Here is a 19587-nt window from a genome sequence, read left to right on the forward strand (position 1 = left end):
CAGACTGTGCTTTGATTATCAATATTATTTATAAGAGCTTTTTTTTTTTTTTTTTTTCAATATTCGGTTTAATTTGGAATCTTACATTATCTAAAATGTTGCCCAAAGTTTATGGAAAATAAGATAATGTGAAAGTTGGCTGGATAAGATTTCAGACTGTTGCAGACCGTACACTTTCACATGTTGACAAACGGCTCCTGGTATTGTGGTTCATTGGAACAGCTGCTAATAAAGTATATTTGAATGTTTATCTATGATATCAGCTATTTTACTCGGCTTTAAATGCAGCTAATCCAATCAGTATTTAGAGTCAGAACTATAGTTTTATAAAAATTATTTTTAATCAAGTGTCACATTATGTGCAGCATTATGTGCAGTTAATAGAAACATGTTTTTGCAATGTCAGAATTATCATTTATTTGTTATGAATAATCTTAACTTTTGGTTTATGTCCATTAAGTTCCAAATAAATAAGTGAAAATAGTGAAATGAGATGAAGTACTTTTCATTTTAAAAAGTAAAGTGTGTAGTTTCGAAAATTTCAAAAATAAACGTTGCTCTCAAACATCTTTCTGAATACGCCATTTGTCTGTTGATTAAACAAACAGATAGTCCCGTCCCCAATTCACAGCATTGGTTGAGTCACTGCTGTTGTGTCGGGCTGGTCGGGTCGCTCAAAACGAAGAGACATGGGGGAATTCTCCAAGAATGAATTGCGCCCGGTAAAAGCACTAGTTATTTTTGCATGCTAATTTTGATCGCTATATAGCGGAGGATGCAGCAGACCACCGTTATATGACACACTCTGCCAGGACTGTACATCACCACCTAAACCATCTCTTTAACATGCCGAAAATGTACTTGACTGTACCATGCATCTCAATATGACAGGTTATAAAGGCGTGGTCTCACATATCTTTGCGCTGCGAAATTCCATAGGCAAAGATGACAATGGCGGATGCTGAGCGTGTGTGAAATCAGCAGAAAAATAACTGCCAAGCAGCCTCTTTTAAGTTAAGTTAAAAAGAAACTCAATGCTAAAATTATATCATTGTCCATTGTGTATATTCAGTTTAGCTGTGTACGAAGTACCGCCCACTCAGAGCTCACTGCCAAACTAAGCAACTTCCTATTGGTCAACGCAGCGAAAGTTCGCCGCAAGGTTCACCAAACTTGCGAAATCCGCAAGAGGAAATTCTTCGCCACCAGATGTCCATCGCGCGAAATTCACGATCGTGTGGATTCCCACTGAGATGACATTGAGATTTTACCTGCAGAATTTAGCCATGCAAAGGTATGTGTGACCACGCATTAAAACCCTTCTTCATCATTTGATCATTATTTGATGAATTGCTTCTGATTCAACTGACAGAAAATATACACAAACTTCTCTTAAAAAAAAAAAAAGAAAAAAAAAAAGAATTTTACCTGTTTTAATCTGCCGGTAATAGCATGATTTAAATTGCGCTTAGCAATTTTTGTGAATGAAATTTAAACACTTACACGTTGGCAAGCTGATGGCGCCCTCGGTGACTGCCTAGTTCGCCTATGCCTAGAAACAGCCCTGTACGTACAGTCAGAGGGCATTGTTTATTTTTTTAACACGTTATTTTTAAATAATTAATTGAACTGAATTAAGGCATTAAACCAACAAATCAACAGCCTTAATAATGACTCTGAAAGTGGTATAAGATTTTGGTAATACTGTTCACAATTAATGTGAAGTAAGCAATGTAAGTCCTCACTATCTACTCTACTACTTACTACTTACCCTACTATTTACTTACACGTTACTGCATTAATATTCTCTTAGCTAACCGCAAAAACTACTAAATCCTGGAGTGCCCTCCAATGCTCGCCAGCATACAGACCGTACTGTCCATTCCTGACCCCAACAGAACCCAAACCACATCCACCTGTCCAGCCCTGACCCAAGGGTGAGCATGCTTTCTGTACGACCCCTCGCCTGGCCTCTCCTTGGGGAAGGCCACTGGTTAAAAACAGAGATGGCAGGGCAGTGAGGACGCTGGCATCAGATGACAGTAATTAGCAGGGATAAATATACTGAGCACAGGGAGGAGGAGGGGGATTACAGATGGACACGAACTCTAAGTTTAGCATTCTGGGCTGCCAAATCAACCAGCTGCTCATTGTGAAATTCTAGAACTGCTGACACGCTGTTAAAATACAGCCAGCACACTAAACTATACGCTAACCAGTTTTCAATCATTAGCTTTGTGTAAGAAACAGATCCAAATATCACTATTCACAGAAAATGTTGCCCACTGCAGCAGCTCTCAGATCTCATTTGCAGTTTGATTCAGAATAAAAAAATGGCATGTGGACCTGTCACAGATTCCACTGGTTTTCATGTGTGTTGTGGCCAAACATGCTGTACGAGTTTGAATATGTGGAATGAAGAATGAGGTTTTAAGCTGCAGCGAAGGGGAAGATTTTCAGTGAATATTCAGAGTATTCGCTGTTATCAATTTCGGTCTGTTCCTTAAAAGTATGACTTCTTGGAATCTAGCATACATGATGTATGGACTTATTTTATGATACTGTTAAGGTTTTTTTTTTTTTTTTTTTTTTGCATTTTTGGAGCCTGACAGACATGGTCACTATGAACTGTTATTGTATAGAAAAGAAAAGAGATTTGCTATATATGGATATGCAATTGTATCGGCATATAGGCCTAATATTGAGGATTAGGATTTTTTAATCCCTTTGCACTCCAAACGCGAATTTTCGTGTGACTTCTCGCCGCAATTAACATTTTTAATCAAAACAATGGATTCCTATTAAGCCAGTTCACACCTGGAGCAAACATCCGCGTGTTGACAAAGGGAAGTTTTTTCCGGTGTGTAATATTTTTTTCTACTCCCGTAAATGAAATGCCCTGACCAATAAAATGCAAGCTTTGGATCACATGTCAGGAGCCACTGCAGTTACCAGAACCAGAGCAACTGGTGGCACAAAACACATAAAGCTGTTTTGACCACCAACATGAAACATTGAAGGATGTGTATTTCATTTGCATTAAATGCCTTAAAAACTGAAAATAAAAATATTCTCATTTGGGTTCTCTGGAACATTTTTGGGCTGCTGCCTGCAATGTTTTACACTCAAATTTAAAAGATCACCATTTATGCATACTGGGGACTTTTATGGTCTCATAAAAACAAAAAAACAAAAATTATTATTCATTAATAATATTGTTTATGTTTATAATCTTATGATGAACAGAATTTCATCAAAAATAGAAATCATAGTTACTAACCATGGTAGTAAGGAGCCATGCGTGGTTTTACCTATGGTTACCATGAACTATAACAGATATCATTGTTAAAACTATGGATACTATGAAAGAACTATGGTGCATTTTCATAATTATGTACAAAGCTATCAGTTTTCCATCTGTGTAAAATGTGTTCTTTTGTAATGCTCTCTGATTGTAGGAAAATGTAAGTTGTTCCCTATCTGTCACTCACTGTCAATCACACGTTGTGTCGATGTAGTGACACTAGGGGTCACTCTTGGGAGCCCGAGACACCTCTGGTCTTTGATAAAAGGCCATTGAAAATTGGTGAGTGGTATTTGCATGCCACTCCCCCGGACATACGGGTATAAAAGGAGCTGGTATGCAACCACTCATTCAGATTTTCTCTTCAGAGCCGAACTGTCGATGTCTACTAAGCTGATTGTTCATTCACCTCTGCTGGATCTGACGGCGCAGATCTCCCTCCTCTGCAATGGTACCTGAAAGAGTATATTTCTCTAAAAGAGCGGCACACATGGAACGTCTTTTTAAAGACGCGTCTTTTTAAAGATGCCTTTCTGATTGTTTGTTATTCCTGGTTGCGGTCGTTATCTCTCAACTTCAGACGGTCACGATCGCTGTCTTTCGTGTCTGGGCGCGACCCACACGGAGGATGAAGATGAAGAAGGGGTTTTACAGCCCCTACTTCATCGTACCGAAAAAGGCGGTGGGTTGCGGCTAATCTTGGACTTGCGAGTACGGAACCAGGCTTTACACAGACTCCCGTTCAAAATGCTGTCGCAAAAAAGCATTCTGGCGAGTGTCCGGCATCAAGATTGGTTCGCGGTGGTAGACCTGAAGGACGCGTACTTTCACGTCTCGATTCTACCTCGACACAGACCCTTCCTGCAGTTTGAATTCGAGGGTTAGGCATATCAGTACAAAGTCCTCCCTTTCGGCCTGTCCTTGTCCCCTCGTGTCTTCATGAAGGTCGCAGAGGCAGCTCTTGCCCCGTTAAGGGAAGTGGGCATTCGCATTCTCAACTATCTCGACGAATGGCTAATCCTAGCTCACTCTCGGGACATGTTGTGTGCACACAGGGACTTGGTGCTCTCGCACCTCAGCCGATTAGGGCTTTGGGTCAACTGGGAAAAGAGCAAGCTCCTCCCGGTTCAGAGCATCTCTTTTCTCGGTTTGGAGTTGGACTCAGTCTCTTTGACAGCACGCCTCACTAACGAGTGAGCACAGTTGGTGCTGACCTGTTTGAAGGCATTCAAACAGAAAATAGCGGTTCCACTGAATCTCTTTCAGAGGCTCCTGGGGCATATGGCATCCTCAGCGGTGGCCACCCCACTCGGGTTGACGCATATGAGACCGCTTCAGCACTGGCTTCAGACTCGAGTCCTGAGATGGGCATGGCGCCACGGGACACATCGCGTGGCCATCACGCCGGTCTGTCAACGTCTCTTCAGCCCTTGGACAGACCTCTCGTTTCTACGGGCAGGTGTTCCCCTAGAGCAGGTCTCCAGGCACGTCGTGGTCACGACAGACGCCTCCAAAACTGGCTGGGTTGCTGTTTGCAATGGGCAAGCAGCCACCGGCTTATAGACGGGCCCGTGGCTGCGTTGGCACATCAACTGCCTAGAGTTGCTGGCAATTCTGCTCGCCCTGTGGAGGTTCCGGCCGTCGATCCAGGGAAAGATTGTGTTAGTTCGGACAGACAACACAGCAATGGTAGCATATATCAACCGCCAAGGTGGTCTGCGCTCTCGTTGTATGTCACAACTCACCCACCGTCTCCTCCTCTGGAGTCAGCAGCACTTCAAGTCACTGCGAGCCACTCACATCCTGGGTGACCTCAACACTGCAGCAGATGCGCTGTCATGGCAGGTTACCCTCAGGGGAGAGTGGAGACTCCACCCTCAGGTGGTCCAGCTGATTTGGAGTTGATTCGGACAGGCACAGGTAGACCTGTTCACCTCCCAAGATTCCTCCCACTGCCCGCTCTGGTACGGCCTGACCGAGGCACCTCTCGGCATAGATGCGCTTGCACACAGCTGGCCTCCTGGCCTGCGCAAATATGTGTTTCCCCAATGAGCCTACTTGCACAGACTCTGTGCAAGGTCAGGGAGGACGAGGAGCAGGTCATCCTGGTAGCACCCTACTGGCCCACCCAGACGTGGTTCTCAGACCTCACGCTCCTCGCGACAGCCCCCCCGGCGAACTCCCCTGAAGAAGGACCTTCTTTCTCAGGGACGGGGCACCATCTGGCACCCGTGACCAGACCTCTGGAATCTCCATGTCTGGTCCCTGGACAGGACGCGGAAGACCTAAGCGGTCTACCACCCACGGTGGTAGACACGATCACTCAGGCTAGGGCCCCCTCTACGAAGCGCCTGTATGCCTTTAAGTGGCGTCTGTTCACTAAGTGGTGTTATTCCCAATGGGAAGACCCCCAGAGATGCGCAGTTGGATCGGTGCTTTCCTTCATGCAGGAGAGGTTGAAGGTGTACGTTGCTGCTATAGCAGCACACCACAACACAGTGGACGGTAAGTCCTTAGGAAAGCGTGACCTGATCATCAGGTTCCTGAGAGGCGCCAGGAGGCTGAACCCCTCCAGACCGTGCCTCGTTCCCTTATGGGACCTCTCTGTAGTTCTTCAGGGTCTACAGAGAGCCCCCTTTGAGCTTTTTCAGCTGAGCTTAAGGCACTCTCCTTGAAGACTGCCCTCCTGACTGTGCTCACTTCCATCAAGAGGGTAGGAGAACTGCAAGCATTCTCTGTCAGCGAAACATGCCTGGAGTTTGGTCCGGGCTACTCTCACGTAATCTTGAGACCCCGACCGGGCTATGTGCCCAAGGTTCCCACGACCCCTTTTAGGGACCAGGTGGTGAACCTGTGAGTGCTGCCCCAGGAGGAGGCAGACCCAGGAACCTTTGGCACATAGCCCATTGGGGTCCCCAAATCGCCCCCAGTGCTAGCCGCGCTGGCCTCATACCCGTGGGTAAAAGGACCATGGCGGGGAGCCTCTGGGGTGGCTTGCTTTCTTACGAAGGCAAGCCATGACCACACCGTTGCCATGGACATGTCCTCGCAATAAGTACATGACCCATCCACGAACGCTGTCTCCGCATAAACAGTGCCCAGACACGAAAGACAGTGATCGTGACCATCAGAAGGCGAGAGATAATGAGCGCAACCAGGAATAACACACAAGGAAAGGCATCTTTAAAAAGATGCGTCTTTAAAAAGACGTTCCGTGTGTGCCGCTCTTTTAGAGAAATATACTCTTATTTCTGCCGAAGCGCCCAGGGGCATTCTCTGCAGTGCACCAGTGCAGATAAGGAAGAAGCCGCTGAAATGCGCCGTCAGATCCAGCAGAGGTTAATGAACAGTCATGGGAATTCAGCTCAGAGAGCATGACCGTTCGGCTACGAAGAGAAAATCTGAATGAGTAGTTGCATACCAGCTCCTTTTATACCCGTATGTCTGGGGGAGTGGCATGCAAATACCACTCGCCAATTTTCATTGGCCTTTTATCAAAGACCAGAGGTGTCTCGGGCTCCCAAGTGTGACCCCTAGTGTCACTACATCGACAACGTCGAGTGAGTGACAGATAGGGTACTACTGTGCTTATAATTATTATTATATTTTATTTTAAGATAAAAAACATTGATTTATAAAATGACAAGTAATAACCTATCAAAAGTGCTTTCTGTATCTGTGTAAGGAATGTGTCAGTGGAACATAGCGTCCTTGTTTTCTAAAAATACCACGTCAAATCAAAGATCTGTAGCCTTGAGGGACAGCAGTTCATTCCATGTGACATGTGATGAGGTGTTTAACTCATGGAGCAGTGTGTGCGTGTGCGGATAGACAGAGTTCTGGACTTTAGTATCTTCACTATGGCAGTCATGAGATTCTAGAATGGGAAGCACCCATCTTTAGTAGCCAAGTGTGTAATCTATAATGAGGTCAAAGAGATTAACCACGATACACACAATCTGAAAAAAAAATAATGCTAGGTAAATATTTCTGTGGCTCCATTTGTGTGTAAATACACAATTTACTATCCTAATACATGTTTCTGGTCTTACTGTGAATGATTTATCAGTGCATGTTATCCAATCAAACAAAAAAATTTTGCCTTCATAATCTTTAATCAAAATACAACAACTCGCTCCTTCTAAAACCACTTTCCTTTTCAGCCAACATCATCAAGCCATCTTATTTTTCATCCACACGTCATATAGAGACCACTTTTCACCATTTAATCAATTTCCAATGGATAAAATCAATGTTTTCAAATATGTCACATTACGAGAGTAAAACGGGTTGCGAATGCAGTTTCACTTTGACTTCATGAAAGACTTATATGAAGAAACACAACTAAAAAACAAACTCGTCAAACAGTGCAGCGGCATACACTCACTCTGTCATTGCGAAAGTTTGTGCTCGTGTTAGGGTGACCCTCACCCCTGTGACCTCCGTGACCTCTCTGTCTGCCATCTGTCATGCTGGGCATGAAGCCATGACAGAAGGGGTCAGAGAAACTCCTCATCATTTGCCGCATGTGCTCATGATGCACCTGGAACGGATCGCTGAAAGAACAGAAAATAAAATATATATAACACAAATCATGTTTATAATCTTGTGAAGAGCTCTTCTGTACTCAATGACAGTGGTCTCAACTGGTGGGACATGACCCAAAAACTGGGTTGCAAACAGCAGGGAAAAAACAATGCTACATGCAAATAATACCATGCAACGAAACAATCGTGCATAGTTAGGATAGCCAAATAAATAGGTTTATCAACAATTAAAAGAGAGGAGAAAACACTTCCCATTTCTTTTGTTGTTGTCATCAAAGGCTGTGCGTCCAATCAAACTCTACAGTATTTTGGTGTAAATTCACCCTTAAAAAAACTAAACTAGCCGCAAACTTGCTGTAAATTTGCAGCAAATATATCACTTGTTATTTTCACATGCAAATGAGCGTTTGATTCACTGCAAATGTTTGCCAGAAGTTTGCAGCTCTTCACCGGTAGCGTTGAACCTCCGGCAAACCTTTGGCAACAATGGACAATTTGCTGCGAATTTGTGGCAAATTTACCATGAACTCAGTTTTCGTAAGGGCATCTGTCATTAGGGATGGGTGGATCGATACTAAAGTATCGATACTGTACATCTGATACTGATGTGGTATCAAGAATATTGATCACATAAAAATATTGATTCTGAAGTTTTTTTTAACTAGTGATCTTATTATTTAGATTACATGAGTATTAATGCATAAGCTTCAAGTGGGAAAAAAATCATTATATTACATTATATTATATCCGCTCATCTTGACGCACAGAAGTGCTAAAATACCCCAGCAGTCAGACAGCGCTCACCCTTTCAGTCATAGCGCTTGTTCAAATAGGGAGCAGTGCTTTCCTGACGGAATGACAGAAAAACAGCATCTGGAGTTATTCACACTAAGTAATGACAAACCTAGATGTGACATGTATTATAATGGGCTTGTGTGACAATTTTTACAGGTTTATTTAAATTCACAGTTGTTAAAACATTGATAATGATCTTTAATCTTCATTAATAAATGATACCCTCATGAAAACTACCCATGGATTTACTGTAGTAATATTGTATTAACCACAACTGTAGTAACCATGTTTTTTTCTTTTCTTTTTGGCAGTAACCAAGGTTTTGATACAATTAACATTACTGTAGTATCCATATGGTAACCTGGTTTTAGTAGTAGTAACCATATAATAATATCTTTGGTTCATTTTGAGGTTTTATATGTGGCTTATACTTACTAATTTTTAAGGGTAAACAAAGAAGCCTAAACATTTTCTGTTTAGGCCCATAAATGTATAAAACATTTTAAGTAATAATTTAAGTTACTAGTTTTATCCCAAAAATTTGTAAAAATGTAATTTAACTGAGGTATCGGTATTGGTATCGATATCTGTGATACTGGCCTAAAAGTACTTGGTATTGAAAAGAAAATTCATTGTATCGCCCATCCCCATCTGTCATTTGGTAGAAGCTTGTTGAATTAGACAGACGTCAACATGGTCAGGTTGTGTGATATCGACAAAACTACAAAGAAAATACCAGCCAGACTACATTAAATACAGATTAACTTACAACCACAGTTTGTTTTGTGAATTATTGCCAGCCATGAACATGAATGTTTTTATTAAGCATATGTTATGCAAATAATTTTGCATTTTGTTAGGTCTATGTGGTTCATAATGCTAGCCATCAGACATTTTTGTAAAATAAACAATTTTAGTGCTGTGTTGGGTCGCTACTGGATGTCAAATCTGGCACCTGAAGAAAAACCAGTTAGTGGTAACTTGATCATGCTTTGAGAACATTGAGAATTTCTTACCTTGATGAGCTATTTTGGAACAGAAAGAAGAAAAAAGAACCCTCATTACACCTTGACATTTATTATAACACTATATTTTTGAGCATGATAATGTAATAAAGCTCTTGAGGTCATAACACTGATTTATATTACATTTTAAATATATATAAACTCAGCAAAAAAAGAAACGTCTCTTTTTCAGGACACTGTATTTTAAAGATAATTTTGTAAAAATCCAAATAACTTAGGACACTAAAGAGACCCTTCTACTGACTCTGAAAAACACCAAAAGAAAGATGCCCAGGGTCCCTGCTCATCTGCATGAATGTGCCTTAAGCATGCTTCATGGAGGCATGAGGACTGCAGATGTGACCAGGGCAATAAATTGCAATGTCCGTACTGTGAGACGCCTAAGACAGCACTACAGGGAGACAGGAAGGACAGCTGATCATCCTCGCAGTGGCAGACCACGAGTAAAAACACCTGCACAGGATCAGTATATCTGAATATCACACCTGCGGGACAGGTACAGGATGGCAACAACAACTGCCCGAGTTACACCAGGAACGCACAGTCCCTCCATCAGTGCTCAGACTGTCCGCAATAGGCTGAGAGAGGCTGGACTGAGGGCTTGTAGGCCTGTTGTAAGGCAGGTCCTTACCAGACATCACCGGCAACAACCCAACTTCACTGGACCAGACAGCACTGGCAAAAAGTGCTCTTCACTGATGAGTCGTGGTTTTGTCTCACCAGGGGTGATGGTCGGACTCACGTTTATCATTGAAGGAATGAGTGTTACACCGAGGCCTGTACTCTGGAGCGGGATCGATTTGGAGGTGGAGGGTCCGTCATGGTCTGGGGCGGTGTGTCACCGCATCATTGGACAGAACTTGTTGTCATTGAAGGCAATCACAATGCTGTGCATTACAGGGAAGACATCCTCCTCCCTCATGTGGTACCCTTCCTGCAGGCTCATCCTGACATGACCCTCCAGCATGACAATGCCACCAGCAATACTGCTCATTCTGTGCGTGATTTCCTGCTAGATAGGAATGTCAGTGTTCTGCCATGGCCAGTGAAGAGCCCAGATCTCAATCCCATTGAGCAAGTCTGGGACTTGTTGGATCGGAGGGTGAGGGCTAGGGCCATTCCCCCAGAAATGTCCGGGAACTTGCAAGTGCCTTGGTGGAAGAGTGGGGTAACATCTCACAGCAAGAACTGGCAAATCTGGTGCAGTCCATGAGGAGGAGATGCACTGCAGTACTTAATGCAGCTGGTGGCCACACCAGATACTGACTGTTACTTTTGATTTTGACCCCCCTTTTGTTCAGAGACACATTATTCCATTTCTGTTAGTCACATGTCTGTGAAACTTGTTCAGTTTATGTCTTAGTTCTTGAATCTTTTTACGTTCATACAAATATTTACACATGTTAAGTTTGCTGAAAATAAAAGAACTTGAAAGTGAGAGGACGTCTCTTTTTGCTGAGTTTATATGGCTTATTCTATACTTAGGGGTACATTTCATGTCTACAAAAAAGTACAAAAACAAAGTGCTGCTTTCTCAATAAAACAACTATTGGTTTAAGTTAATATATATTTTTTCAATGTAACATACCTACTAGTCGCAAAGTTTAAGCATTAAACACCTTTTTGATATTATAAGGGAAAGGATGTTTTTCCTAGTGAGTTTGTCAACTATGTTATGGACAAACTGCATGCCATTACAGACGATTAAATGCTACACTTCAAGTAACACACATAATTAAGTGTTCTTTTGTCTATTCTGCCATATGTGCAGTAATTCTTTGAAAATCATTTTAAGAATTGTATGTTTTTGCAGATTTGTGATATGTGATATTTTCAGCATGGTCACTAGTGACAGTAACATATTTTATCATAAATCTGCCTTAAATATCATTTTGTTAAGTTTTAAGAGATGTTATGCAAAACTCCAACCTTTGTGGATGTACTGTAAAATATACATCGAAGGATATCAGGAGTAGCATTCTTGTTATTTGAAATGTAAAAAAAAACTATTACATAAAGTATATTTATTTGCAACAACAAATTAACAGCAAAGAGATTCCTGTTGTTAGAACAGCTGCACTGCGTCGTCATGGTTACATTCAGGCGAAGATATAGTGGAAGTGATGTATGTCTTTCATTACTCCCTTCATCAAGGGTGTTTCAAATGGCCATACATGAGATGCACATGCCCTTGGGAGGGAGTAGGGCATAGGGATGCTCACTTCCATTTGGAATTCGCTCACAATGTCCCCACAGAGGAAAATGACATCACATGATGCTGGTCACATGGTTTTGGGATACACCATTTTTTTAGTTGCAGGGGGTGTTTGTTAGTAACATAGTTGACAGAACTTTTGTGGACATGAGTAAAATAATATACTTTCTTTATTAAAATGTCAAACTCAATCTAAAAAATACTATTTTCTGAAGTGTTTATAATCTAAAAAATAAATAAAATATAGATAATATTGACTTTAAAAAATGTTATTCATTATTTCTTAACTTAAAGGCCCTGTGAAGTGCTTTGACGAGCGTAGTTTGTTTTAGTGTTTTGATGTACTCTCTACTGAAACAGGAAGTGGGGGCGGGGCATGTCGAATGACTCGTCCCATTTTAAAAAAATAGCCAATAGGCTTTAGTTTACAGACAGACACCCACACACCCCTTTCCAACATGCTGCTAATGTCAGATTCACTTACAGGGGAACTTGATAAGCAATCTCAATTCTGGCCAGCTTTTCCACTGACTTTTACAACCAAACGATGATCTGACAGCATTAATCCATAACCAGCCCATAAATGCACACAGCACATCGTGGTCTTTGCTTTTGATGAGGCTGGAGCCGTTTGCAAGATGAATGACAAACAAGTGAGTAAAAGATAATATATCTATGTTTTGAAGCACAATACACAAGGCATAAAGAATAAAGAACACTTACTGGTGCTCTATACCCCTTAAAGGGATAGTTCACCCAAAAATTAATACTCTCTCATCATTTACTCGTCCTCATGTCATCCCAGATGTGTATGACTTTCTTTCTTCTGCAGAACACAAATGCAGATTTTTAGAAGAATATTTCAGCTCTGTAAGTCCATACAATGCAAGTGAATGGTGACCAGGTCTTTGAAGCTCCAAAAAGCAGATAAAGGCAGCATAAAAGTAATCCATGTGATTCCAGGGGTTTAATCCATGTCTTCAGAAGTGAAATGATAGGTGTGGGTGAGAAACAGATCAATATTTAAGCCCATTTTTGCTAGAAATTCTCCTCCCTGCCCAGTAGGGGCCGTATGCATGCCGAATAAGAATCACCAAAAACACAAGAAGAAGAAAGTGAAAGTTAAAGTGGAGACTGAATGAGCAGGGAGGAGAATTTAGAGTAAAAACTGACTAAATAATTTATCTGTTTCTCACCCACACCTATCATATCACTTCTGAAGACATGGATTAAACCACTGGAATCTGATGGATTACTTTTATGATGATTTATGTGATTTTTGGAGCATCAAAATCTGCTCACCATTCACTTGCATTGTATGGACCTTCAGAGCTGAAATATTCTTATAAAAATCTTCATTTGTGTTCTGCAGAAGAAAGTCATACACATCCAGGATGGCCTAAGAGTGAGTAAATGATGAGAGCCTTTTAATTTTTGGGTGAATTATCCCTTTAGGCTGCTCACAAAATATAAATTAACTCCAGCAACTTCTCTCACGTCCAGCTCCCGTGTTGGCACGCCCCATTCACAAGTGATCGTCCCTATCCCTGTGAGCGCTTCAGGTGGCTGAAATGTGAAAACGTTCAGTCAGAACTCACATTTTAAGTGATTCTTATTGGAAAATCTGTTTGGAATGGCCCTACAGCATGGATTGTGTTCCCTCTGAAGTGCCGGTTAGAACACAGCCAGGAGCCTGAACAGATGTCGGGAGTGGGTCCGTCTCAGTTCTAGAAAGCATTTGATTGGACAAGGTTTCTGAACCTCTATGTGACGTCACGGGTGTTGCTGCGACTTTTTAGTCGGAAGAGAGAAACAGCAGATTTTAAATGTTTATATCTTCTGAAAACAAATGTTATCAACGTTTAGAAGCACACTAGCATAAAGATAACCTTAAAGCCTGTGGATATGGGCTAAAACCAGCAAAACTTTCATTTAAATTTCATGGGGCCTTTAAGATCCACTTACTTCAAAAATGAACAATGCAAAAACTGTCAATTAAGAAACATCATGGCAATTTCAAGCAAAATGAAACATGGGGTGCACAAAATATTTGTGTGAAATCATTAATCCTAATATTAACTATGACTAATATAATACAATATAATAGTAAATGAAATTTTAAATCATGACAACTGCATTAACAAAACACTCTTTTCAAAATGCATTATAACAACTTATGGATTGTGAAACGTGCACAGAAAAACTGCCCCAGTATTGTTATAAACGTCCCTGTGAGACTTACGAGAAGAACGGGTCTTCTTCAAACTGTGTGAGGACACCGTTGAACATGATGATCGCTGAACGGCTCTTCTAGAAGGACGCGCTCTCGGTTACTATCCAAACTCCACACACGTCACAAGGACAGGAGGCGGAGACTGTGAACACGTGACGTATTCCGTGAGGTTTAATTGGCTGTAGTCTGGCGGCTTCGCCCCGCCTCTCTCATTATCGCAATGTTGTATATGTGTTGTCATGGCATTGCAGTTTCTTTTTGATCCTCTAGAAACATCCAGATATTTATTCCCTCATGTTTACAGAATCATAATGCAGTAAATGTTATTATTGTGTGTCAGAGAAGCATAGCAGCGTCAAAGATTTCACTTTGTGTCTTGTTGAAATTACAGCAACTTTACTGATTTTATGTCAAAATAATAGTAGTACTTTCACCCTTTAAATCAATTTAAATTGTTCATCTGACCTTATTAAAACCAATTTGACAGATATTACTGAAGCTTTAATCTTCTATGATCGTATCACAAAGGCATGAACTTTTCAGAAATGTGATTCTATATAAAATAATGGCCACTGAAATGTGAATATTTTGTAGAAAAATGCCATGAGACTAAAGCAAATAACATACAAGAGTTTACTGCTACTGTGTTTCTACCATGTTTTCCCACATTCAACATGTTTCTACACCTGTGTCTCTCAAACAAATATAACAACATTTATCATGGAGAATGTTTGAATTATGTAATCCTAATTCTGTTTATAATCCATCCTCATAAAAATTGGGAAAAGTCATGAAGTATCAACCTGATTCTTCAATGTTAAATATATTTTACACACAAGTAAACAGCCTTTGTGACTCTGAGACCCTAAAACATCACAAGGATTAAAGAACAGTGCACAGAATTTATGAATTACAAACATCTGCCAATAAATTTCTCATTTAACATTTTTAAATTTGCTTCAGAGCCTTCACAATACTGTACAATCCATCAGTAACATAAACATTTTAATGGATTCATTAAACCTGTAACCTAAAAACAATAGCATTGTGAATAAATGAATGAATGTCCTGTAAATGAAGCGCTGGAGGCTCTCGTTCTTATCAAATGCACTGAAGAGGGTGTGTGAGTGCATGTAAGAACACCCGACAGACCAGAAAGAGACCCGATACTCAGGCATGTTTGCTGCAGGGGTCACAAATACCCACAGATGACTCATGATTATACTAACTCTCATTTCTGTCAATACATTATCAGATGTGTTTACATACACTTAAACATGCCTGTGTGTGTGTGTGTGTGTGTGTGTATGTATTTGTGTGTGTGTGTGTATGTATGTGTTTGAGTGTGTGTGTGTGTGTGTGTGTGTGTGTGTGTGTGTGTGTGTGTGTGTGTGTGGGCAGGTTTAATTGGTTTACGAGGACTTTTTTTTAGGTTATAAACTGGTAATTACAAGGGTATTATGCTATAAATGTGGTTTTTGAGGACATTTCTAGTGTCCCCATAATTCAAATCACTTTAAAAAAACATACTAAACGATGTTTTATTGAAAATGTAAAAATGCAGAAAGTTTATTGTGAGGGTCAGGTTTAGGGGTAGGGTTAGGGTTAGGGGATAGAATCTATAGTTCATACAGTATAAAAATCATTATGTCTATGGAGAGTCCTCATAATGATAGCTGCACCAACATGTGTGTGTGTGTGTGTGTGTGAGTGTATGTGTGTGTGAGGGTTAGGTTTAGGGTTAGGGGTAGGGTTAGGTGATAGAATCTATAGTTTGTACAGTATAAAAATCATTATGTCTATGGAGAGTCCTCATAATGATAGCTGCACCAACATGTGTGTGTGTGTGTGTGTGTGTGTGTGTGTGTGTGTGTGTTGTGTATGTGTGTGAGGTGTGTGTACAGGTTTTGCTCTACTTTGTGAAGACCAAGTATTGAGAATCAACCTGTTCTGTGAGGACATTTCTGGTTGTGAGGACCTTTTGGGTGGTCCTCACAAGAGAAATGGCATATTAAATTGTTTATTTTATTTATTTATTTTTATTTTTTATTGAAAATGTAAAAATGCAAAAAGGTTTCTGTGAGGGTTAGTTTTAGGGGATAGAATCTATAGTTCATACAGTATAAAAATTATTATGTCTATGGAGGGTCCTCACAAGTATAGCAAAACCAACATGAGTGTGTGTGTGTGTGTGTGTGTGTGCTTTAATCGATTAGGCTGTGAAATGTGTTAATTAACAGAACTATCTAATAGTTGTTATTGAGCTGGACAAAGTCTGCTTCATCATAAAACTCCAGTAATATTTATTGTAACAGAAGAATATGGCTAAAGCAAGCATGTGGTGAACTACACACACACACACACACACACACACACACACACACACACACACACAGCCTCTACACATGCATACCTATTGCCTGGAAAGTAATAGTGCCATCTAGTAACTCAAGTGAATACTACACACTCCACCTACTCTTGAATCTGAACTATTAAAAGAGTCATGACATGCCTTTTTTATTATTTTAACATGTTCCTTGAGTTCACTTATAATATTAGTAAAAAAAAAAAAAAAAAAAAGTATATATACAAAAAACAGTAATAAACTTGTAAAACATGATAATTCTCTCAGTTTTTGGGTGCTGCTTCTCCTTTAAGACTTGACAGTAAATACGCACTGTTCTGATTGACTCTCTGCTTGTGACTGACCAGCTCTGCTCACCGCTACAGTGCGGGGCTACGGAAGTGATTTAAGGTAAAGTAGGTGTTGATGTGTTGTTGTGGAGGTGGTCAGATGCAAATGTCTACCACAGTGTGACATTACAATGTGGAGGAAGTAGAGAATGAGTCATTTTGGAAGCTTGGTTTCAACAAATGCTGATTTTGCAGTGAGGAGGATCTTACTGTCCACACTCTCAACTCTGGGCATCACAGGAACTGTGCTTGGCTGGTTTAAATCCTATCTCTCAGGTAGGTCCTACCTATCTCTCATACAAAAGAGTCTCATACAAAATGGTCAGAAATCTAGGGGTAACCATCGATAACCATCTCAATTTTACAGACCCCATGTCAAAGACAGCATGATCATGTAGATTTACAATCTAAAACATCATGAAAATAAGACCCTTCCTCTCTGAACATGCCACACAACTTCTTGTTCATTCACTTGTCATAACTACACTGGATTACTGTAACGCTCTCATTGCAGGCCTCCCTGCATGCACAATTAGGCCTTTGCAAATGATCCAGAATACAGCAGCACGTCTGGTCTTCAACTAACCAAAGAGAGCACATGTTACACTACTCCTTGTCTCTCTTCACTGGCTGCTGGTTGCTGCACGTATCACATTCAAGGCTCTGATGCTGGCATAAAGAACAGCCACTGGGTCTGCTCCATTGTACCTAAAATCATTCCTGCAGAGCTGCATTTTAACCAGAAGCCTGCGGTCTACTAATGAGACAACACAAAGAGGCACCAAAACACTTTCCTGGACTTGCGGTTCCACTGTACCTCGTTGGTGGAATGACCTCCCCAGCTCCATCTGTGAAGCAGACTCCCTGCCTTCAAAAAATGGCTAAAACACATCTTTTCCATGAGCACTTAACCATGCACTCATAAAAAAATAAAAAATTATATATATTCTTGTTGCACTCTAATCTGTCTTGGATACTACTATTCTGATGCTAGTGAAACTTTATAATGCAGCAATTTTCATACTGCTGTCTCCTTAAGATAAATCACTTATGATGTATTATTCCTCTTTTGTAAGTCGCTTTGGATAAAAGTGTCTGCCAAATGAATAAATGTAAATTTAAATGTAATGTAAGTTTTGAGTTCTGAAATTTAAAGTATGTTTTTTTAGGACAATGACCGCTTATATGTCAAAAGATCAAGGAAAATTTTATTCATCATGTCATAAACCCTTTAAAAGAAGAATACAGATGAAAAGTTGTGAATTTTCATGTCATGATATTTAGTTTTGTGGTTTGTATTTTGCACTTGATATATGCTTGTGCTTGTGTTAAAAAAAAATTGGATATCATTACGGGACAACTCAGAATCTGTGAAAGCATCAAAAACAAGCATGGATGCTGTTAATATTTTTAGACAGTTTATTAGCATATGTTGTATCTAAAACCATAAATGTTGATGTTTATTAGCGAAGCAAATTTACAGTACAAATTACAACCACTTCAGCGCTGCTGGCACATCAGCATTTCACTGTAGATGCTAGAAACGTCCTGTCACCTTCCTGAAACAGAAAATATGATTGGTAAGCAAATATCCCATCTCGGCTGAAACAAGAGTTCTGATTGATTGCTTAGATAAGTCGAACTGTCTTGTCAGTGCCTTCAGTTCAGCACTCCCGCCTCCCAATGTATCAGAAAGAAGAAAAGTTTCTCTGCTTAGTTGCACTGTCTGAATATCTGAGTCATCTAAGAGACTATTCTTGGAGACCAGAATAGTCATGACATGAAAAGGCTCAAAGACCTCTGAGTCTGGCACCTTCGACCACTCAGGCATTCCGATGGTGCAACAAAGCTCAAAAACTCTTCTTCATCATTGCTGTCATTGGAGATTGACAAAAGAAGAAAGTGCTTTGGTTATTGTAAATATTACTGCATTTAATTTCATGCCACATGGTAAAAGCATCATGTCAGAACTGGGATTTGAACCCACACCTTCATTTGGAAACCAGAATACTCTTTACATGAGAAGGTTCAAAGACCCTTGAGTCTGGCGCCTTGGTTGCACTGTCTGAATGTCGGAGTGGTCTAAGTCGAGAGACTTTTCTTAATCAACGCTATCAGTGGCGATTAACAGAAGGAAAGAGGGCTTTGGTAAATTCAACCATTACTGCATTTAAATTCATGCCACTTGGGCTTCCGGTTCATGTCATAGTACGAATGGCAGAATACTTTCTTAGCTCTGGTAATTTGCACTTTTATTTCGCCCCAAGATAAGATATACACAACTTTTAAGAGACAACAGAGTAATGGAAGGGGCGATTATGGAGAAAAGGGGAAGACTAAGAAGGATCACTACAAAAGATGACGAAAACAGCTTAAATGTGCTTGAATGAGTTAGCGTGATCTGTGACGGAGCACATGGAGAAGAGCAAATTAGCCTGAAAAAAATTCTCAACTAAATAAAGGACTTTCGTGAAGACAGCCACAAACAACTTCAGGACATAAAAGATGAACTGAACAAATCCAATAATAGAACTGAGGAGGCTGAAAGTAGAATAGATGAAGCGGAGACCCGATTTCAAAACACAGAAGAAGTGGTGGAGGAGATGCTATGGCTAACGGAGTAAATTGAAAATAGACTAAATGATCAAGAGGGCCAAGCTAGGAGGTCAAACATCAGGATTTACGGCGTGCCGGAAGGTTCTGAGGATAACTTTTCGGCCATGAACTCTTTCCTTGAGGATTTCCTCAAGTCGACCCTGGAGCTAAATTTAATG

The 19587-nt window shown here is 40.6% G+C and overlaps 1 protein-coding gene and 1 pseudogene across 3 annotated transcripts in view; both read right to left on the reverse strand.

Annotated features, from left to right (window-relative positions):
• Positions 1-14239, reverse strand: part of LOC127421964 (myeloid leukemia factor 1-like) — a 30968-nt gene extending 16729 nt beyond the window's left edge. The window contains exons 1-2 of one of the 3 annotated variants that reach the window (XM_051665228.1): positions 14129-14239; positions 7692-7860 (exon numbers count right to left, since the gene is read on the reverse strand). In XM_051665228.1, the coding sequence (XP_051521188.1) occupies positions 7692-7860; positions 14129-14175 (216 nt within the window). In that variant the 5' untranslated portion in view covers positions 14176-14239. Of the gene's footprint in view, positions 1-7691; positions 7861-8586; positions 8622-9662; positions 10601-14128 lie in introns of those variants that run through there. The other 2 variants (XM_051665227.1, XM_051665229.1) reach the window with 2 other exon arrangements.
• Positions 1-19587, reverse strand: part of LOC127421791 (E3 ubiquitin/ISG15 ligase TRIM25-like) — a 486145-nt pseudogene that overhangs the window by 29709 nt on the left and 436849 nt on the right.

Source organism: Myxocyprinus asiaticus, chromosome 31, assembly GCF_019703515.2.
Source record: "Myxocyprinus asiaticus isolate MX2 ecotype Aquarium Trade chromosome 31, UBuf_Myxa_2, whole genome shotgun sequence".
In the NCBI taxonomy this organism is placed as follows: Eukaryota; Metazoa; Chordata; class Actinopteri; order Cypriniformes; family Catostomidae; genus Myxocyprinus; species Myxocyprinus asiaticus.